This window comes from Lissotriton helveticus, chromosome 2_1 (assembly GCF_964261635.1).
Source record: "Lissotriton helveticus chromosome 2_1, aLisHel1.1, whole genome shotgun sequence".
Lineage (NCBI taxonomy): Eukaryota > Metazoa > Chordata > Amphibia > Caudata > Salamandridae > Lissotriton > Lissotriton helveticus.
The window spans coordinates 371,870,792-371,893,516 of NC_136059.1; the positions used below are offsets into that span (position 1 = coordinate 371,870,792).

Genomic DNA, 22,725 nt, shown 5'->3' on the forward strand with positions numbered 1-22,725 from the left:
ACGAGCCCAGTTGCCTGGCTTCGTAAAAGCGCTCATAGTAGGCTGCGAATGTATCCACAATGTGTAGGTCCGGGCACACTGTCCTCCCCCTCTCGTCAGTGACCGCATCTACCCACCGCGCCGCCCTCTCCTTACGGCTAAGCCAGGCTAAGAGTTTGCCGGACTTGTCCCCCACATCGTAGAGACGGTGTAATGTGGCCAGGTTTTGTGTTCTCGCCTCGTTCGACACCAAGTCTCGATAGCGTCTTTGTTGATCCAGCAGCTTACGCAAGGTAGTCGTGTTTTTAGTACGCAAGTGATCCCTCTCCAACTCCACAATAGTGCGTTCTACAGCCTCCACCGCCTCCTGTAGTCTCTTTCTCTCCTCCCCCAATCTGCCATTAATCCTGTCTCTCATTACCGGTTTCAGTGCTTCCCACAGGATTACCGCCGAATCGACCGATCCCTCATTTTCAGCCAGGTAGACTCGGGCATCCGCCCTAACGCCTTTGAGGATTGTCTTGTTCGCCAGGTCCCAAGCGGCAAGGCGCCACGGTGCCTCATTTTTGTGCCCAGACCTTCCCATCGATATGAGCAGGGGCGAGTGGTCTGAAAGACCTCTTGCTAAATATTCCGCTGCGCCCTCCATAGACAACTCCTGTCTGGACATAAAGACATAGTCCAATCTGGAGAACACTTTGTGCGCCGCCGAGTAAAATGAGTAGGCCATAGTGGTCGGGTGTAACAGTCGCCATACATCGGTCAGTCCTAGCTCGGACATCATGCGAGCCAGGGGGGTCTGAGTACCATGGTTATTAACCGCTCCTGACCTATCCATACCCCTATCCATTACGTCATTAAAATCACCTCCCACTATCTGAATTGTGTCCGCGGTGTCTAAGAGTATGGTAGCTAGCATCTTTAGCGCGTTCGCCTGCAGTTTAGGTGGTGCGTACACTGAAACTAGGGTGTAAGTACGTCTGCGCCAGGATCCTTGCACTCCTACACATGTCCCCAGAGGGTCCCCCAATGTCCGTGTGACCTGAAATGGGAAAGTATTCTTAACGACAATCGCTACGCCCCTGGAGTCAGATGTGTATCCCGCATGGCCCAACACCTTATACCTACCCCGTGCTATAAATGCACAGGCCGTGCCCCTCAGATGCGTTTCTTGTAAGAAAATGATATAAGGACCTATTCTCTTGAGGAAGTTGTTCACCAGGCCCCTCTTAATTTTGTTACCCAGACCATTTACGTTCCACGTCAGTATATTCAGTTTGTCAGTGGCCATGGGTACAGCAGTGAGGCATGTGTATTGCAGGTCGAGGGGTCAAGCAGGCAGGCCAGCGCCCAAAAAGAAATAACCAAATAATTTGCCAATCCCCATGACTGTGTTCGCTTAATATCACATCACTCCCTCCCTCCCCCCCTCAAACAACCAAACTGTATGAACAACCCTCATACCCCCCACCCCCACCCCACCTGTACCTCCCAGCCGTCCCACCCGTACAACCATCGACGGTGTGAGCCACCAGGGAGCAAGGTCTGGCGCCCACCCCTCAAACAACCTCAGCTAAGAAATGTCTAGCTGTTCAAAGTCTGAGTCTGGAAGTGGCGTGTGCCCACCCCAAAGAACAAAAAGAATTACTTGTGTGCCCCATGGCAAAGAACTGCTATGTTGAATCTCAGTCTCTCAGCTACTCAGGAATGGGAGTCCTGCGTGTCAGGATCAGTAGCCTCCGTGGTGCCCGGCACTCCCTGCTCCAAATCTCGAATGGCAACAGCTAATGGGTGTAAGGTTTGCTCCGCCTGGATTTCCATATCCGAGATGTTCGTGTCATCCTCTCGATCTGATGCAGTTTCCGATCCCGGGAGCAGGCACCCGAATCTCGACCCCCGAGTGGTATCTCCAGTGGTGGCAGTGGTGCCGCTACCCTGGGCTCCTCCGACCGCCGGCTGCTGAGGTGGGTAGGGTGCACGCTGCGAGTGCCTGTCCGCCCGGTGATGTTGCGTTCGCTGTGACCTATTCGGACTCCTCCTGAAGTTGGCTGCCGCCTGCTCGTCCCTGAATTCTGCGACCCTCTGCTTCCGCCTCTCTCAGTAGCGGTCTCTCCTCCAGCCAATGCCAGGCCTCCTCCGGGCGGGTGAAGAAGTGCGATTTGCCCTTGAACAGGACTTTCAATTTTGCAGGGAAGAGGAGCATATAGGATATATTCAGTTCACGCAGTTTAGCCTTCACAGTGTCATAGGAACGTCTTTGTTTTTGCACTTCCTGGCTATAGTCAGGGAAGATCATAACAACGGTGTTCTCAAACTTGATTTCCCCCATTTTCCGGGCCTCCCTAAGGATGAGATCCCTGTCCGCATAGTTTAGAAATCTCGCAATGATAGGGCGAGGTCTCGCACCCTCCGGTGGTCTAGCGAGGAGCGCCCTATGTGCTCTCTCAATCACGAAACAGTTGGAGAAGTGAGCTTGGGGGAACATAGTCGTCAGCCAAGAGTGGAGGAAGGCTGCGGTGTCGGTCTTCTCAATCCCTTCCCTCAGGCCCACGAAGCGCAGGTTGTTCCTGCGTGCCCTATTCTCCACGTCGTCCACTCGCCACAGCAATTGTCTATGGGAGGCCTGCAATTCTGCCATGTCTTTTTTGAGGGAGGTAACGGAGTCTTCCGTTTCGGATATCCTGGCCTCCGCCGTGCCCACTCTGTCAGATAGGTTCCTGAAATCTTGACGTAGCAGGAGGACTTCGGAGCCCACCTCCCCGATCTTGGTCTCAAGGGCCGCCCTGGAGTTCTGGATGTCAGTTCGCGAGGCCTGGATCGCCTCTAGAAGCATGTTGGTATCTGGATGTGCTTCTCGGGCCCCCCCAGCCGCGTCTCTGTGGGTCCGCGTGTTGGTGGCGTAGGTTTCAATTGATTCCTGTCTGGCAGACCTTGGCACCGGGTCTCTCTTGCCCATGGTATCCGCTGCGTGGTCCCCCGATGTTAGGATCCTGCGGGAAGAGGGTGGGGGAGGGGCAGTAGCCACAGCCTCTCACGACGATAGCCGCCCAGGGCCGGGATCGACCTCGTGATCCCCCCCGTACACCGGGATGTCTCTACACCAGGCCCCCTCCAGGGGGGTCCCGACTAGGCGGGCCGAACCAGTCCGGATCTTCCTCACGGTGCGGGGGCCCCGAGGTGTCCTCGCACCCTCCGGGGCGAGAGGGGGGGGAAAGGCGGGTGAAGAGCTCAAGGGCACCACAGGACAGCCCAATCCGTCTGCCGCCTCCGGGACTCAGGCAGGATCTCGCGGACTGTGCACCACCACCGCTGGGAGGGGGGAGGGGGGAAGATGTAATCCTCTTGTGGGCCCCTCCGCAGCCTCCACACCCCAGCTCCGGGCCCAGGGGAGTGCACACCCCCACACAAGTCTCACAGCCCTGGCAGCTCACCAGGCCGCAGGCAGTAAATCCAGGCCCCGGTGTTTCAGGCCTCAGTTCGTCGCCGCCCCCGGGGCCGCCGGAGCGCCGGAGGGGGGGGGGGACGGGGGGGACGGGGAGAGCGGGTCCCAGGGTCGTCCGCTGCCGCGTGGGGGCGGGGGCCTCTCACCGTCCTCGCCGCCTCGCCGTCCACACCGCCTCACCTCGTCAGCAGCCGGTCCCGTTGGCTCCGGGCGCCGCCATTTTGGAATTCAGGGTCTCCGGGGATAAACTGGCGAGTATCTTGCCTCCGCTTGGGCGTACGACGGAGCCGGCGGGCTTTCCAAGTGCCGCACACCGTCCGACGTATTTGCAGCCAAGTTTTCGGGAGTTTGCACGCTGATTGAGTTAAGGAAACGCCGGATCTCGTGCAGTCTTGCCAGGAGCTGCGCTGAGGCACGTCTTACTCAGCCATGCAGCTGGCCACGCCCCAGAATGCATTATTCTTGATGGTAAATTCAATATTCTTTCAGGCTATTTATTCCCAATGCATTTCGGCCTGTGGGCTTCAATAAGGGGATTGTCTGTAAATAGATACATCATTGATTCAGAATCTATGTAATATACTGGGAGACACAATTGTGGGGGATGCACAAGGAGTTATAATAAATACACCCTGTTCAGAGGGTGATACCCAGGAGCACGGAACAACAAAAACAATTACACAAAAAAACAGCAGTGCACGAGCTGACCCCATATTATTTGATACACATCCATGTGTGCCATGTCCAAAAACACTACCTGCGGTATAGGTAAGTCAACCCTCTAGCAGGCCTCATAGCACTAAGGTAGGGTGCACTATACCAGAGTTGAGTGCATAGGTGCATGAGTGATATGTCTGTAAATGTCGAAGGCTATTCATAGACAGTTTAAGTGCAGTGAAGCCATATTGAGTACATGGGCTAAGAGACTGGCATTATGAACTTCACAGCTCCATGATGGCTTTACTGAATACTAAGATGTTTAGTATCAAACCTTTCAGCACAATAAGCCCACATTGATGCCAGAGCTGGATTTATTATAACAATCAGTCAGAGGGCATCTTAGAGATGCCTCCTGAAAAACGACCAACTCTCTTGTCTGCAGCTGATTTGTCTGCACCAGCCTGACGCTTACAGACATGTTTCTAACCCCCTGAGGTGGGAGCCTTGTGCTCTTGTGGGTTATATACAAAGCCTGCTTGGGGTGAAGGTGGTTCTCACCTACCCCCATTCAGGAACAGCATTAAGGGTTGGTGAGCCTAACTAGTGTTATGCTAGTCAGGGCCTCTCCAGCTAGTGGAGATGCCCGCCCCGACCAAGACTAGGCCCCACTTTTGGGTGCAAGGTTGGCAGGAAAATTAGTAGTCAGGAGAAGTGTGTCCCCTCTCAGCCATAAAAACCCCTACGGTGCCCTGAGCTAAAGTGACTACCTCCAAAGAAAATCCTCGATGTTGGATGGAAGGATTTTAGCCAATTAGGTTAGGGAATGCACCCTCCCCCAAAGAGAGGGGCATACAAAGGGTGCAGCCACCCTAAAGGTAAGTAGATCATTAGCTACTCCCAATCAGCAATTTAGCTGCCTGTCGGCCATCCTGGAGTAACAAGATGGCTGACAGGCAGCTAAATTGCTGATTCGATGTGGTATGGATTCCACAGATTCAGTTGGACATGCACCCTCACACTTAGGACTCAGCACCCTGCCTTCAAGATTGAAAGGCCTGCCGTAGGGGTGACTTATAGGTTTCAAGTGTAGTGACCTCAGATAGCTAACGCCACTTTACACAGAGTGCAAGGGCAGGCCTGGAGCCACCATTTGAGTGGTCTCCCATGGGTGGCATAATATATGCTACAGCCCATGGAGGGCCACTGGTGTATTTATACCCTAGGTACCTTAGTGCCATATACTAGGGACTTACAAGGGTACACCAGTTGCCAATCTGGAGTGTACCCAAGTACTCTCCATGACCAATTTAGGGAGGAAGCAGAGACTGGGGTCATGGATAGCAGGATCCCAGTTAGACTAGTCCAAAAAACATAATGACACCAGCAAATAGTGGGGGTGACTATGAAAGCAGATCCTACTTTCCTACAGTAATCAGATAGCCGAATGACAGTAGAGGAAAGACATTTCTGGTGATGTGTCAAGTCTTTTAGTATACAGAAAATCGACCAAAGTTCTCAGACACTGTTATTAAAGTATAATTTCAACTCAGACTAAACATCTGTGTCCGGTTCGGGAAATCCAGGACCATCTGATTTGGCCATCAGTGGAAGAACTCCTGAAATCGGAATGGAGGGTTATTCAATGGATGAATCTAGCATCTGAATAGACAAAGCCAGGGTGGCAGCTTATGGAGAGGTAAGAGGAGTAGCACCCCTATCCTCCAAAGGCAGTAAAAATGAGAAGTAGAAGTATTTCAATTGAAAAACAATGGTTCCAGCTGGCAATGGACTTTCAGAATTCAGAAGAAGTGACTAGAGCAATTATACGTCACAAAATGGGGTAGACCCATTGGCTGTGTGCCTAATAGTCTTGTCTTACAACTGTTGCCCTAGATTCAGGAGTAGAAAGTTACTGGAGAACATACAGTGAAGGCAAAATCTTACCATACGACTAATTTTTTTTTTTTTTACTGAGTTTTATATAGCGAAAACTCGACCCAAAGATATCGGGTATCAGAGCGCTTTACATAGCACCAGTGGCGTTACATGAGGACACATTCATTTTTGTTAGGCAGGTGGAGATTAAGTGATTTGCCCAAAATCAAAGGATGTTCAGCGTCATAGCCAAGACTCGAACCTGGTTCCCTAGATTCGAGGTCGACTGCCCTAGCTGTTAGGCCAACTCCTCTCCCCCAATTGGAAATATTGCAAAGCCAGGTTTTAGTTACCCACCCTGGATCAACGGAAGAAGATGCAAAACCCTGCAGACCCACAACATTGACAATGAGATAACCTCAAAATAAGACTAGTTCTGAAAGGATCTGAAAGCTATGCTTTTATGATAAGTGTACTGTTATAGAAGATAGAGAACTTACTATGCAGTAACAAAGCTTCTCTGTTGCACTGCACCAGCATCTGGACCACACGACCAACTGGAATTTATTTCTATCATTCATGATTTCCGCTCTATTCTCCAAATCTTTTCCAATCTATTGGGGCTTTTGAGTTGCTGGTCAGTGTTATGTAGCACCAAAATATGAACAAAATAAGACGTAGAGGCCACTATGAACAATTCAATTAGATACTTCCATAACAAATGTTTTCATCGCAGTGTTTTGGCATAATCTTAATTTATGGACAACTTTAAAACAGTTCTTTAGTTGTTCTGAATTAACAATGTTGATAAAATTAGCATAGGTTCCTTACCTGTTGGGAGTTAACCTTGAATCTAGGCTTCCAGACTTCATGGTGATTGTGTCAGTAAACAGCACATCTTTAGCTGGAGAAGCCAAAGCTTCTGAATGAGACAAAGAAGGGTGCATCCTCTGCTGCTGAAGACGTTTTAGCGTTGCATATCCGAAAGCATCTCGAGAACTTGTGTAGCAAAAGTTATAGTCTGCCAGGCTTTTAATTGTAGCAATGGAGGGAGCCTTTAATGACTGAGCTCTGCGAGGAAGAGTATGAAAAGATCCCGGAGGCACAAGGGACACAGAGTTCGACTTTGAAATAGGCAGATGATTTGGGTGCGACATCGAAGAGTGGTTTGTTTTAACAGTTTTGGTACTTACCACTGTACTTAAACTACCACAGTCCGTGTCTAGGTTTGTAGTATCAATACCCACAGTCTCTCTGGAAGGACTGGAGCTCATTGAGCTTATGCCACTTGTCGTTGTGTCTGTATTAAAGCTTAAACTACGACTCTTGAAGTGAGTGTTGGTTGAAACATCTCCCATCAATTTCTCTCTGCTTGTATTTTCCCTGTGATTTTCATTTCCATAGATCTTTGGCAGTTTCAGGTCATTTTCGCCAATACTCTGTGTGCTCCCTGTATCATCAATGTTTCTGTTTCCAACAAGAGATTTTCCAAAATTTAAGGTGTTGATCTTTGGAACACTGAAAATTGGTCCAAAGTCTTCTGCTGGACTAAAATTTGAATTGCTACAAGGCTCTGTGACAGTCCGGTTTCGTCTCAAACCCAACTTGGTGTCAAATAAAGGTTTGCCACCTTTAGGATCACTGATGCTACGAAGTTTCTTACTTGGCAAAGTAAGTGAATTCAGAAAGCGGTTTTTCACAAATTTGCTTGTGGTCAACAAAGTAAAAGGACTACGGTCTTTGTCCTTCAAGGGCTTATCGTAAAATGTTTGTTCTGCATCTTCAGAGAAAAAAAAAGGACTCGAACTGTTGCAATACCGATCATCCTCTATGATAAACATTCCTGTAATAAATAAAGGGCATCATTTTATTTATTTTTAACTCAACACAATCTTAGTGATATACAGAAAGGCCAAATTACGTACCTTCAGTAATGCTATTTCCGGTGGACACTATCTAACCACAGACTACCCACCTTGTGAATATCCCCAGGCAGCAGACTGGATACGGTCAATTTTCTCAGCAATTCCCTGGTGCATTGATGGGTGGTGTGCTGCTATGGGTCAGGTCTGTGACGGCCTGGATGGGACGTTGGGGTCCTTACAAAAACGCCACCTCGACAGACTCACGTCAGCTTCTTTCTAATATCAATCCGTGCCGGGCATGGGGGACTTCCATAATCAGATTGTGCCAGTGTGCAAGGACAAGATAAATCCATTCCAAAGAACGGGAAGGTGAATGTCAGTTGGTGAGGAATCTGTGGTTAGAGTTATCCACCAGAACTTTTTTTTTACTGGACGTAATGATGGATACTTCTAACCGCAGAATCCTCACCTTGTTAATAGATACCAAAGCAGTAACTCTGCAGGTGGTTGGTCTGTGGAATAGGTCAGACCAGGAAATCCTGCAGGACTGAAAGGGTAACGTGTATCTCCCGCTATGCCTGGGTATCCAGGTCGTAGTGCTTTCTGAACGTGTGGAGTGATGCCAACATAGCAGGCTGGTACATGCCCAAGACTGGCACACTGCACACCAGCATGGTTCTAGCAAGACTTTGCCGTGGTAAAATCAGCATGTAGGCTCGCAGGAGATCTTGAAACACAAGATGGTGTCTTTTGTAAACAGCATTCTCTTTTTCATCCCTGAAGACCCTAAAAATTGCTGATTGTACATCCAAAGTTCTTTGGTGCAGTCAATGTACAAAGCCTTTTTGTTTTGGTAAAGGGGAAGTCTTTCTTTCTCATTAGATGGGAGAGGTGGATCAAACAGGAATGCCGTGCTGGTCCTAAAGACTACTTTATTTAGGAAGGAGGTGGTGTACGGCTGCTGGATAGACAGTGCCTGTAATTCACTCATGAGACAAATTACAGTAATCACAATTATTAGAACATTGGAATGTTGGGAGCTCCATTGAAACAATGGAGTGCTCCGGGCTTATAATGGCTGGTATAAGCCTGGAGCTCCAACATTCCAATGTTTCTTTGTTCACAGCTCTGGCTGTGAACAAAGGCTTCAGGGAACCTGAGGGGATTCCAATCCCCTCACGCTCCCAAAAGGCTTTGTTTTTTTTGTTAGAACATTCTGTCCTCTAGTGACAGAATGTTCTAGTAGCCTTATAGCCCTTCGTAGATGGGCTATACCGCTATTAAAGTCCCTCTCCCTTGTTAAAGGCCCTCGCCTTCGGCTCGGGGCCTTTAACGCTGGAGAGGGCCTAGCCGTTAAGCCCTCTATGGTGGGCTATAAGGCTATAGTAATGTTTTTAGTGTCAGGAGACCTAGGGAACTGCACATTGGTTCAAAACAGGCACACATATGAAAGGTGCGAACCACATTAAGGTTCCACTGAAGTATCACAAAAGGTGTTGGCAGGAGCATGTGAGTCAGCTCTTTAAAGAAATGGATCAATACAGGATTTAAAAAAAATTTGCTGATCAGGTAGCCATAAATGGTCAAAAGGGGCGATAAGTAGCCTTTAACTGTTGCTACAGTAACGCGCTTGCTGGCTAAAGAAAGAAAGAATAACAGTATGTCAGCTTACTGTGCCTTTAGAAGCTGAATGTTGCAGGAAGCACACCATGTAACAAACTTCTCTCAGTGTCTCACAAACACTTTTCATGGAGGGACGCCTGGCTGTTTGAATGGCACCAACTACTTAGGAAGGAAGATCGCAAGCTATCAATTGTTGACGCTCACTATCTACACACGGAGGTGTTGGTTTTGCAGGCTCAGGTAAAGGACCATGGTCTGCTGCTGTGACAGGAGGTTTTTGGGAAGAGGCAGCCAGATTGGAGGACAAATGATCATGACCAGAAATTCCAGGGACTACACTCTCTTCGCCCAGTCCAGGGACACCAGGATGATTTGGGCCTGGTTGTTCCTGATCTTCTTCACATCTCTGAGCTGGAAAGGCAGAGGCAGGAAAGCATACAGGAGTCAAGAGCTCTAATCGAAGCAAAAGGCATCTCTGAGAAAGAGCTGTCTTGGGAACTCTAATGCACAGAAGCTTCAACATTGCTAATCTCTGCAGTGGTGAAAATATCGAGCCAGAGTTCTCCTCCTTGGTGGAAGACACCCTATGCTCCCTCTGAGTGCAGTTGCCACTTGAGATCTGCTAGGCAATATTGGATGAGTTTGTCCTTGCTAGCGTTTAAAGATGCTGCCCTGACGATTCAGCCACTTCCAGAGGTATAAAACCTCTTGGCACTGGGCTCAAAATGCTCTCCCTGCTTGTTGCAGCATCACAAAGTAACAGCGTTGTTTGTGAGAGACTGCACCCAAATCCCGCATGATAGACAGACAGAATGATTTCAATGCCGAGCGTTGGCTCTGGGAGGGGCAGGGATAGGAGTCTGTCACCCACCGGTCCAACTGCAGTCTACCTGTTACCACTGCAGGTTTTTTGCAGTCTCCTCCAACACTGACCCCACAGGCCTCAGATCCCACTGCAGAGCCCACATGCACCATCTTGCAGAGTCTATTAGCAGTATACTGGAGACTAGAAGGCAAAGAAGCCTAAGAGACCCTTTAACAGAGACGCAGGTCAAACGTTTAAACATCGGGATCATAACCTGAATGTCTTGGACTCGTTGAGGCGGATCAAAAGCTTGTGTCCAGGTAGGCTCAAATAAAGGGGAGCCATTGTGAGGGAGCCAGGTGTGCTTTCACCAAGTTGATGGAAAGAACCAACGAAGTAAACAGTTTGACAGTCGTCTGGAGGTGATGTAGTAGTTTATGACTGTTTGAGAAGAGCCCGTCTTAAGCAACCAGTCACTGAAGTACAGGAAGACTGGTATCCCCAACCTCAGCATATGGGCAGCGACCACCATATCACTTTCATGAACACCCTAGGTGCACTGGTAAGACCAAAGTGGAGGGGACACAACTGAAAGTGGCCTACCAGTATCCGCAGGTAGTGTCTCTTGTAATGTGTACACATTCTGAACTTGTACTTCTGGAGAAAGTAGCTTAGAAGGCTAAGTTTGAGGATGGAGCAGAGACCTCCATCCTTTTACAGAAATAGCAACAAGTCTGGATTTATGATGTTGGTACACTTGCTATTGTTTCCTTGTCCAAGACAGCTTGAACTTCTCCTTGGAGTATAGCCAAAAGGTCCAGCAGGAAGCCTTGTGGTGTAGGAGGTATGTCATCTGGAGGGGGGTGGGGGGGGGAGGGGTTAGGGGGGAGGGAGAGTGTCTTGAGAAAGAGTAGGGAGTAACCATTTCGAACAATTTGGAGCATCCAGTGGTCGAATGTGTTGCTCCTCCACTCTGGGAGGGAAAGGGAGGTGTGACCTCCTACCAGGTAATTGTGCATCTCTGTGGATAATTTAAAGCATTTTTGTGACAGCTGCGGTGGGTGTTTAGGTATTTGCGGCCCCAGGGACCCTGGGCCCTGACAAATAGATCACTGGCCTCTGCCTCAAAAGGTTTAGGCAGCCTGTTGCTGTTGAGGCAAGGTCTGAAGCCGCTTCTGTTTGAACCCTCTTCCGAAGACTTGAAAGGGGCAAAACAGTTGGGGATACTGCCGAAGAGGCAGTGCCAACCTCAGAGGGCACACTGAAAAATTGCTTTCTTTAAAGCACTCTAGGGCAGAGTCCTCTTTTTTTTAAATAGATGTGTGCCATCAAATTGCATATCCATGAGGGACTGAAAAACATGTGAAGCTAATCCAGTCCTTAATGCCTTGCCCAAGCAGTTGGTAGTTTCCAGGCCAGACCGGGCGAAATACTGCACTGCACCCTAGCCATCCTGAATTAGCGATTGTAGATTGGACCGGTCACCTGGGACTGCTGGAAAGATTTTTCCAACAGTCAGGAGGCAGATAGTATTAACTTATCAGAGGGCAAAGCGGGCTGCGGAAAACATCTGTTTTGGGAATGCTTCCATTGGTTCCAAATATCTATCTGATAGCATGGTTGGAAACACACATGCACTTACACTGCTTGTGGAGGTGTGCACCACAAGGTTCTCTGGGGTAGCAGGACAAAGGAGAAAGGCAGGGTACCCCGTAGCCAGGCTATGTCGCCTTGTAATCTGCTTATTAACTGGAGGACAAGACTCTGGATTTGTCCAGCTGTCTAGCAGTGTATCCGTCAGAACTTTTTAAAAAAGGTGGCCAGAGCATCAGCTCTTTTCGGGAGGTACGATAGGTCTCTCTGGGACTCCCTTGCCAGATTCACAGAAAAGCTCCCAAAAGAAGACCAGCAGGACTTTTAGGAGATATTACAAGAAGTGGGCCTGGTGGCGAACCAGGTGATAAGTGTGGCTGCAGACTGATTTGATCTGGCCGCACACGGCTATTCACATGGTATCTGCTCCAGACGCTCGCCCTGGCTGTGTCTCACAGGCCTGAACCCAGATGCCCAACCTTCCGTTTAATGGGTCTTCACTATTTGGTTCTGACGTGGGTGATGAGATGGCCAAAAAGAAGACAGAATTGGATACTGTGAAGGCCGTTGGTCTAGAGAAGCGGAAAGAATTCAGGAAACATTTCCGCCCGTGTGGCAGACGCTCCACCCAACTGAGGGTTCAAACCCCTCAATGGTCATCCCAAAATCAGCAGCAGAGATCACAGTTTCCATCAACGACAACCTGGTATAGGGAGAGGAAACAACAGGCATCAGCTGCTAAGCATCCAGCCAAACAATGAGCAGAGGCTTCCTCCATGCCCGTTAGCCACTCCGGTAGGAGGAAGTGTCACTTTTCATCTGGAAGAGTGGAGATCGATAACAAACGACACATGGGTGCTGAATATTGTTCAAAATTGATACTTGCTGAGGTTCAAAGCCCCACCTCCATCAGTTCCTCCTCAAAGCAGACCCAACCAACATCATCTACTTTTGCAGAAAGAGGTGGACAATCTTCTACAAAAAAACGCCATAGAGAAGGTTCCAAAGCACCAGCAAGGACAAGGAATTTACTCTTGTTACTTCCTGGTCGAAAAAGAGGCCAGACAGGAGAATACATACCAATTCTCGATCTACGGCTCTTGAACAAGTTCATCTGCAAGGAAACATTTCGGATGTTGGCCCTGCACCAGATTTTTCCTCATCTACGTCAGGGAGACTGGATGTGTGCTAAAGACTTGTAAGACGCATACTCCCATATTCCAATATTCCAGCGTCCAAGAGGCATCACAAGTTTCTCGAAGTGCTGGTGGTGGCAGCATTTCTATGCAAGCGCATAATCTTCATTTACCCCTATCTGGACGATTGGCTCCTGAAGAGTACCATGCTTTCTCAGCTTCAGAGTCATCTCACCTACTGTCTTCAGCTGTTGAAAACGCTGGGCTTCAGGTCAACTTCAAGAAGTCGGTCTTCAATCCTACTCAGAGAATCCATTACCTGGACGCTTCACTTGATACTGCAAAGGCAAGCATGTGTCCCTTGGAGGAGAGGCTATCTTCAATCAGAAGCAAAGGGCGCGATCTCCTCAGTGCAAGCCATCCCACAGTCAGACAGGTTTCGTCTCTGTTGGGCTCCATAGCCTCTTGCGTGTTCATCGTCCCCAATGCCAGATTGAACATGCGTCCTCTGCAGCAGTCTCTAGAAGACCAGTGGATGTAAGTCTCAGGTCGCTGGGAAGACTGTGTGACCCTACCTCAATCTGCCAAGGACTCCATCAGATGGTGGATGAAGCGGTCACACCTGCTAAAGGGAGTCCCATTTCATCAAGACACTCCCACTCAGTCTATAGTCACGGATGATTCCCTGCAAGGTTGGGGAGTGCACATAGGGTCCGTCCCTTCAAGTACAAGGTCTCTGGTCAGAGACAGAAAGGAGATATCACATCAACTTTCTCGAGTTAAGAGCCGTTCACCTGGCTCTCAAGTCTCTGTATCCTTCTCTCCAATCCAGCTCCCTCTTGGTTCAGACAGACAACACCACAAGGATGTATTATCTGAACAAGTAGGGAGGCACCAGGTCGAGAACTCTTTCTCTGGAGGCACAGACCATTTGGAAATGGCTTCTCGCAAGAGGTCTCGGCATCGTGGTGATTCATCTTCATCTCCCGAGTTCCATAAACGTCCAAGCTGAAGCACTAAGCAGGGACTTCGTAGAAGCACACGACTGGGTGCTCAACACCGAAGTCACACAAGACATCTTTCGACAATGGGGAGTGCTAGACATCAACCTCTTCGCAGACGCGGCCATCGCCAAATGCCCCGACTTCGCGTCCAGGTTTCCCCAACCAGGATCATGAGGGAATACCCTTTTGATAAACTGGTCTCAGACATTACTGTACGTCTTTCCAACGCTTCCACTGATCCCTGCAGTGATCAGCAAATTTTACTGGACCAAACCCAGAATGATCCTGATAGCTCTGGAGTGCCCGCATCAGTGGTGGTAACCGGACCTTCTGCAATTATCCGAGGTGCCACACTGGAGGTTGCCTTGCCGTCCGGATCTGTTGTCCAAGAACGAGGGGAAGAGTGTTTCATCCCAATCTCTCATCCCTCAGATTGACAGCATGGCTCCTGAGGTCCTTCAATACGGACACCTAGACATACCAGCGGATTGTATGATGATTCTGAAGGAAGCTAAGAGACCTTCCACCAGAAAATCCGATACTATCAAGTGTAAGTGGTTCTACCTGTGGTGCAGGGACAATGCTCATGATCCAGTCAAGGGTCAAGAGCAGGTACTGTTGCCATACCTACTACATTTGGCCAAGTCTGGTCTGCAGTTCTCTTCGATTAAAGTGCATCTGGCAGCTATCACTGCTTCATGTAAGTCTGCTACTCAAATTTATTTTTTCAAAATGCCAGTGGTTTCCTTGAAGTGTTAAAAAAGGCTCAACATAGTCCTTACAAAGCTCATGGGTGCTCCTTTTGAGCCGATTCACAAGGCCTCCCTGCAACATTTATCATGGAAAGCGACCTTTTTAGCTGCCATCACTTCTGCCAGCAGGGTTAGTGAGATCCAGGCTTTGTGTTGTAGAGAGCCTTATACTGTTTTTCATGCCAACAGTGTGGTTTTAAGGACCCATTCTAGTTTCCTGCCGAAGGTGGTCTCAGATTTCCAGATCAATCAGGTGATCACTCTTACCACCTTCTTTCCTAATCCCTCTACTCCACCGGAGAGGTCCCTCCATTCTTTAGACCGTAAGAGAATTTTGAAATTTTATCTTGACAAAACTAAGTCCTTGAGCAAGGTTGTTTGTTAGCTATGGAGTCATAAATACCGGTTCAGCAGCTTCTAAAAGTTCCATCTCTAGATGGACAGTTCATATTTTCACCCGCCATTACTGCTTGGATTCTGATGCACAGGCAGATGCCCAAGTTGGGCATGCCTCACTGAGGTATTTTTTGCTTGATGTCATGTTAAGATGCTCTGTTTCAAAACTATTTGCTCGTCCACGAGGTAGTGGGTATGGGCTTGCTGTACGAGTTACTTACCTTCGGTAACGATGTATTTGGTAGAAGCGAGTCTAGATGCAGATTCCTTCACGTAGAATGATCCTCAGGCGTGAGACTGGATCTGGAAAACGTTTTCCACAGCATCCCTGCGCGCCGATGGCAGGGCGACACCACGCGACCCACCCCGGCGCGCCTACGTCACTTTTCTTCGGAGAACTTTTCCGCACCACAACGCAGAGCCACCAGGCAAAAAACTGTGGGAGCATGGGAACAGTGTGCAAAAGAGTAGAAAAAAGGAGAGACAAACGGCACCATAAGGAACAGTGCAACACTGCAGTGTCCAAAGGCAGGGGCAGAAGAAAGAACAGAGCAGAGCCCTGAGCAGCCACCCTGCCAGTACATAGACAGCCTTCACCTTGAAACAAGGAACCTGTGTAAAAAGCCATGATACACGTAACAGGCCCACCACCCCCATCCAGAAATAAGGAAGGGGAGCCAGTCCCAAGACAGACAAACACAGACCTCCAAGCCACCCCAGCAGAGAGGGCAACCACCCCCCAAGGAATAAGAGCAAAGCCCCTAGTCGGAGGTAAGCAGAGGAGCCAGGACCCTCGGCAGCAACAGGAAGGGAATGGAGGGAAGGACAGAGAGTGAAGGCAAACCTCCCCAAACCTGGAGTAACCGGAGCAGCTGGGCACAGGAGAGGAGGAATGAACTGCAACCAGACGGAAACACCTGTCAGGAGCAAAACAAGGTACTAACAGGCGACTCAGCCCCCCACCAGGAGGCGAGTAATGAAGACCAACACAAGGGTCCTCGCAGAACGGGGAGGAAGGGCGGGCCATGAAGGAATTAGCGGCTAGGATCGTCTCAACCAGATACATCGTTACCGAAGGTAAGTAACTTGTACATCTGATAGAGACTACTAGCCGCAGATTCCTTCACGTAGAATAGATACCCTAGTAATACCCACGGGGAAGGACCCCACCAGCCTGGACAGAACAGAACGTGCCACAAGGAACCAGATCTGCGGGCCAGAAGAGAAATTTCATCCACGCAAGGCAAGAGGAAACCCCACAAGGGGGACACCACCGACCCCCGACGGTGTATGAGGAAAGGGAGACTGAAGAGGCCCGTACTCTCACAAAAAGAAGAAACAAGGGCAAGGCTAGAGAGGCCGAAGCACCTCACTCCCTTACAAGGCAAGAGAGCTTCCATCCAATGCCAAGACAGAAAGAGGAGGAAGAAGAAGCCCAGAGAACCCAAGGAAAAGAGGGAAAGGAAGGCAAGCCCCCTCCAGATAGAAGGCAACAGGCCAGCCAGAACAGCGCCAACAGTCATAAGCTGCCAAAGCAAGAAGAACAGCCTGGGGCCCCAGAAAGATCGAGCAGTCTACGCCTGACAAGGGAGCACTCAGAATCATACCAGCCCTCAGGACAGGGGCAGGAAGGTGAGAAAATGCCCAGCCACAACACTACGAGGGGCCACACACCCGACCTCAAGAAGCAAAAGCAAAATACAGAAACGCCATGGAGAACCGGCACCCAAAAGCGACCAGAACACCCTAGCAGAGCGCAAGCTATATAACAGCTACCACTACCCCACATAGGGTAGGTTAAGTCCCAAGATATGGGTACACTCTTTGGAAGAACATTTGCAGCAGAGGAAAAAACAAAAGGGCCATGGGGAAAAACACCTTCACAGAAGGCTTGACAAGCAGCTCAAACAAAGCAGAAGGCCTAATCTCAGGGCCAAGTCTGCACAACAACTCCAGCAAAACACAGTCAACAAAGGGCCGACCAGCAGCAAACAATGCCAAAGTCCCAAGGAGGACTCAATGGCCAGAAAGTACACTCCCCAGTCAGAACAAGTGGTCTAAGAAGGCCCAGAAGCAGCCCAACTCAGCAGTCACTGAGGAGGATAAGGAGGAGGAGTATAAGGCAGAGAAGGACAAAGCCCTGTCAGGAACCTTTGGATGGCGGAGTCAGCCGGGGCATGGGACAACAGGCTGCCGTCAAACGGAAGATCAATGAGTCGCTCCCGAATATTTTCAGGGAACACGCCGTCCCGAAGCCAAGCATGGCGACGGAGGGTGACTGAGGAAGTCATGGCCCAGCACCTCCAAGATGTCTAGAGCGGAGCGGAGAATAAACGCCCCTAGCTCCCGGCCATCCACAGCATGATGCCATAAGTCCACCTGGACCGTCTCTTGGGAGGCTGCGGATCCCAGAGACTCAGCCGAGTCCCACAAACAAGAGAAGGCCCTAGCCAAAACACACAAGGTGTTAAGGGCCAGCAGGGCAGCGCTGGTCTTGGCGAACATGTTGAACCCCCAAGAATCCAGCCAGCCGGACTCCTGGGACGGCGGAGTCAACAGTGGCGGCAAGGAGGGAAAGGCGGTCCGCAAAAGCAGAGTGGCAGCAGAGGGGTGGAGGGAAAGAGACACCGGGTCACAGGGCGCCGGAACATGCCGGTGCAGAAGGTGCTGAGGCCCCAGAACCCCTGAGGTGGGACGCATCCAAGCCCCGTCAGGAAAGTAAGATCTCCCTCCCACCAGAACCCTCGTGGAGAACCTACAAGAGATGGTCAGACGGAAAGTGAGCAATTGGGTCACCCATGCTCAGAATGCCCACGGCCGTGGACACCGCGTGAGCAAAGGACGCACCCGGCTCCGTAGGGTCCCGCTCTGCAGAAAGCAGCTCCTCCGTGGGCGACGGCTGCAAACTAAGGCGGCAATCCCTGAAGCCAAGCGGGACGGGCAAGGGCCAGACCTGGAAGTCAGAAGGAGCCAAAGAATGAGGGACCTGCCGCTCTTCCGACGAAGGCCTCTGCCTCAGGAAAGACGGGGAGCGCCCTTCAACAACGCCGGTGAAAAAGATACCACACGGCGACCAGTCTCTGAGGAGAACGACATCAATATACAGCCTGCCTCCGGAGAAGACGGAGCGTCCGAAGACTAATCCGCAGCACCACTCTTGTGCGGAGCCATAGAATTCGTCGCCTGAGGCAGAACGTCAGCACCACCGGGAGTCGCCGGACAGGGTTTCTCCAAGTCACACTGCATCGGGGACCTAACTGGCTCTGGGGCGGCACCGGAGCGACGCCGACTCGACCCCCGCCGAGGCACCCGCCTGCGTGGAGAAACGAGAAGGACCTGGGGAGTGACATGAAGCCTTCCGCCAGCCGCAGCCCAGAATGTGGCGAAGATCGCCCACCAGCCCATGTGGCGGCGCCAGGGACGATTCAACCTCCGACTCGGCAGCCGCCCGTGTGGAGGATACGAGAGGGTCCCAAAGAGGGACGAGGGGTCCCCACCCAGCCACGACCCTGAGCGGGACGAGGAGGGTCCACCGACCCCTGTGGCTCCGCACAGTCCAGCCGTTGCCGGCGCCGTAGCGGCATCACCTCAGCCTTAGACAGAACCACATTGTCAAAGGGCCGAGAGGGGCACGGGGATACGACCCGAGCCCCGGGCGACCTCCCGCGACACTACAGTGACTCCTGCTGGAGTTTGCGGTGAGGCAGAGACGCCGAGCCCTGAAGGAGGTGCCCCGGAGGAGCCGCACCCCAACAGCACCACATCCTCCAAGTCTGGATCCGAACCAGTCGGGGCCAAAGCCGCTAGCGGCGCCCCGGAGGGCCCCGCGCGCAAGGCAAGGGATCTGCTGACACCCCAGGTGGGAAAAGAGGAGGAGGAGATGCTAGCGGGGCCTGCAAAGCCGCCGCGTATGTCTCCATCTGGACCCTTGACGCCCCAGCACCGGGAAACGGTGGTTAGGACGACTTCAACCGGGGAGAGCCAACGCCCCCGGCAGGCCGGAAACCAGCCCTTGGGGACAAACTGCGACATTTACCCACTGGGGAGCGACGCTCATGTGACATCGGAGAAGGGCGAGAACGTCCACGGCCGTATCTGAAGCCGTCCGCCGAAGCAGACCGAGGGGAGGACGTGGACCTGGAGAGACGCGCCGAGAGAAGTTTCATCCGGCACTCCCGCCGCGACTTCGGCTTCAACTGTTGGCACGCCGCACAATCAGTGGTGCCGTGATACTCCCCCAAACTCCACACACAAATGAGGTGAGGGTCCGTCGCTGACATAAGACGCCCACACGACGTGCAAGTCTTGAAGCATGAAGGCATTCGCACACTGTTCCACAAAAAGAAGGGACAATGGAAGGAAAAAGAGGGCTCAAACAGGCCCATAGCAAGGACAGGATCCGAAATACACGTGGAAAAGGAAAAAACTGACGTAGGCACGCTGGGGTGGGTCTTATGTGACCTCGCTGATGACACGTACGCGGACGATGCCTGGGTGGAGACGCATGGTGTCGCACCGCCCCCGGCGTGCAGAGATGCTGTGGCAAAAGTTTTCCGGATCCAGTCTCATGCCTGGGGATAATTCTATGTGAAGGAATCTGCGGATAGTAGTCTCTATCAGATACCCTATTCGGTGCTTATGACTATTGGTGAGTATCCCCAGGAAGAGAAGGATTAGTTACTTACCTGTAATCCTAGTTCTCTTCCAGGGGTATACTCATCAAAGTCATAAGCAACCCTCCCGCCTCCCCGGACCAGCATTTTTTAGTATATTATTGGAGTGATCGCATTTGATAATCAGGTTGCTACAAGTTAGTACACCGTAAAAAGGAAATGACCTAAATGTCACCTGTGGTGCATAATGGGAGCAGAAGGGCTCCTGGAGCCCCTCTGTTTATTCATTTATGCAGCCTATGAGCCAACTGCATGCTCTTAACTGTTTTTCCTATCTGAAAATTAAGATTTTCTTGTATGACACTATTACAGTGTATGTTCTCTATTACAGAGTGTATGTGGGAGATTATTTTTTGTACAAGAAAAACCTATGTAATGTTGGCATTTTGCCTTATTGGAATTATGTTAGGCTGCATATTTATGTATTTATATACTTGTCGCGGAAGTGCTAGGCACTTGTGGTCCCCAACATACAAACATATATATGTATATTTCTATATGCTCCGGGATCCCGCACGTGGGCAGCGATTATTCAGTGCTTATAACTATTGATGAGTATTCCCTGGAAGAGAACCTGTTGTATTCAGATGGGACAGGTCTCTTGCACACTGAAAAAAGATTTAATAAAAATGGTATGCAAAATCTTGACATCGGAAAAAGGCTGCAGGCGCAGGGCAGGAGGCCGGACAAAATAAACCTACAAATGCACAGGTAAGTTGGGATGTGCTGGAGCATCGACACACCATTGGTAGATCTCCCCAAGGCCCAGTGCTCTGGGTGCAGGGGTGTTCTTTGGCGTCAGAAGTCAGCTTACCAGTGCGGTCGCGTTTGGGGAAAGAGGTCGTTGTGCAAAGGCTAAAGGCGTTGACGTCGAGTTTGTCAGGGGTCAAACCACGAGGGACTCTGGCTCAGGATCGGTAGGGAACGTTCTCTGTACTAGTGAGCCTCTTGCACTTGGGCCGTGGAAGTTGGGCGCAGACGTGGTCGACTTTGAAGTTCCACAGGCACAGTTTTGGTCTTTAAACTTTTTTTTTCTGGACAGGTCCGCTGTCCACGGGAGATCAGGCGTCTTTTTAGAAGGCAGGCAGTCATCCCAGGGTTTTGGAGGTCGCTGGGCTGCGGGACGAGTTGCTCTTCTGTAGCAGGGTCTTTGAGGGATGCAGACAGGCCGGTAGGGTTGGTGTCTTCAGTCTTCGCTGCTGGTAGGCCCTTCTTTATCCTCTTCTTCGCAAGTCATTGGCAATCTGAGGATTACAGTTCAGGAGTTCCCTAAATCATCAATGTAGGGATGTTACAAGGGCTAGAAGATAGTAGCCAATGGGCTACTGAACTTTAGGATGACTAAACCCTTTGTACGCCCACTTCTTCCGTGTAGGGGCATATCCCTAACCCTATAGGCTAGAATCCTACAAACAATATGAAGGATTTTCAAAGGAGGGTGTCACTTCTGCCGACGACACCTTGGGGGTGGTCCTGGCAGAGAAGGGACACACCTTTCTTGTTTACAAATGTTCCGGCGACTTTGATGCAAAAAGTGGGGATTGGTCACGGGGTTGGGCATCTCCACTAGCTGGAGAGGCAATATACATTCATCTGGCACACGTAAAGACATATATAACAATTATAAAAATGTATTGTTAATCGTGGTTTCTTCAGTCTTGTAATCAAGTTGCTTATTGTAATTCTGATGGCACTTTACTTTAGCCTTCACAGTAACTGCAGCCAACAAGTGTTTTGTCACAATCACGACTTATTCAGAGATCCTTATTTTAGGTTTCCGAATTGAGTACTAGTACATAGATAGTGATATCAACCGTTCCACCCCTTGCGGTAACAAGACTTGGGGTCGGTGGAGATTGAATATGCTACTTACCAGTATGCATCTGTTCTTGGCATGTAGGGCTGCTAACATTCATATCTTTTGCATTAGATCGCCGCCTAGTGTTGGGTCCGGATGATCGCACATTGTTGTCCTGGAAGAGTCTTCGAAGTATCCTGAGATAGGTGGCTCCTCCCCTGGACTACAGTGCGCATGGGCATCGGCTCCATCCACAGATTGTTTTTAGCCATTGTGGCAGAGATGGAGTGTAAAGTGTAAAGGATGTCCATGCTAATGATTGATTGCAAGAGTATGTCTGCAGCTGCGACAGGCACCGGGGAGGAGGGTGGGCGATATGAATGTTAGCAGCCCTACATGCCAAGAACAGATGCATACTGGTAAGTAGCATATTCAGTTCGAGGCATGTGGGCTGCTAAATTCTTATCTTTTGCATAGAATATATAGCAGTTCCTCCATTAGCGGCGGTTGCCAGTGCCAGCTGCAGAAACTTGAAAAAGTGTTTTGAGAACAGCCTGTCCTACAGCTGCTTGCTGCTTGGAATGCACATCAACACAGTAGTGTTTTGTAAAGGTATGTGGTGTAACCCACGTGGCTGCCCTGCAAATGTCTTCTAAAGGAATGTTCCCCAGGAAAGCCATAGATGCCCCCAATTTGCGTGTGGAGTGCGCTCTTGGGGGTATTGTTAACGTACGTTTAGCCTTTTGATAACAGATTTGGATGCACTTAACAATCCACCTGGCTATTCCTGCTTTGGAAATAGGGTTGCCTTTGTGCTGTGGCGAGAAGGCAACAAAAAGCTGTTTTGTTTTCCTAAAGTGTTGTGTCCTGTCAATATAGTACATCAACGCCCTCCTGACATCCAAAGTATGAAGCATTCTTTCCGCCACCGTTTGCGGGTTTTGGAAGAATGCAGGTAAGTCAATAGTTTGGTTGAGATGAAACTGTGACACCACCTTCGGAAGGAATTTGGGGTTAGTACGCAGTACCACCCTATTTGGATGAATTTGAATGAATGGCTCTTGGATTGTGAGCGCTTGCAGCTCACTAACACGCCTCAGTGACGTAATAGCTATTAGGAAAGC

General features: G+C 50.2%; 1 protein-coding gene across 3 annotated transcripts in view; it reads right to left on the reverse strand.

The window, feature by feature from the left end:
* Positions 1–22,725, reverse strand: part of RICTOR (RPTOR independent companion of MTOR complex 2) — a 1,600,666-nt gene that overhangs the window by 555,899 nt on the left and 1,022,042 nt on the right. For all 3 annotated transcript variants that reach the window (XM_078674985.1, XM_078674984.1, XM_078674983.1), the window contains exon 31: positions 6,788–7,799. In XM_078674985.1, coding sequence (XP_078531111.1) covers positions 6,788–7,799 — 1,012 coding nt within the window. The remainder of the gene's footprint in view (positions 1–6,787; positions 7,800–22,725) is intronic.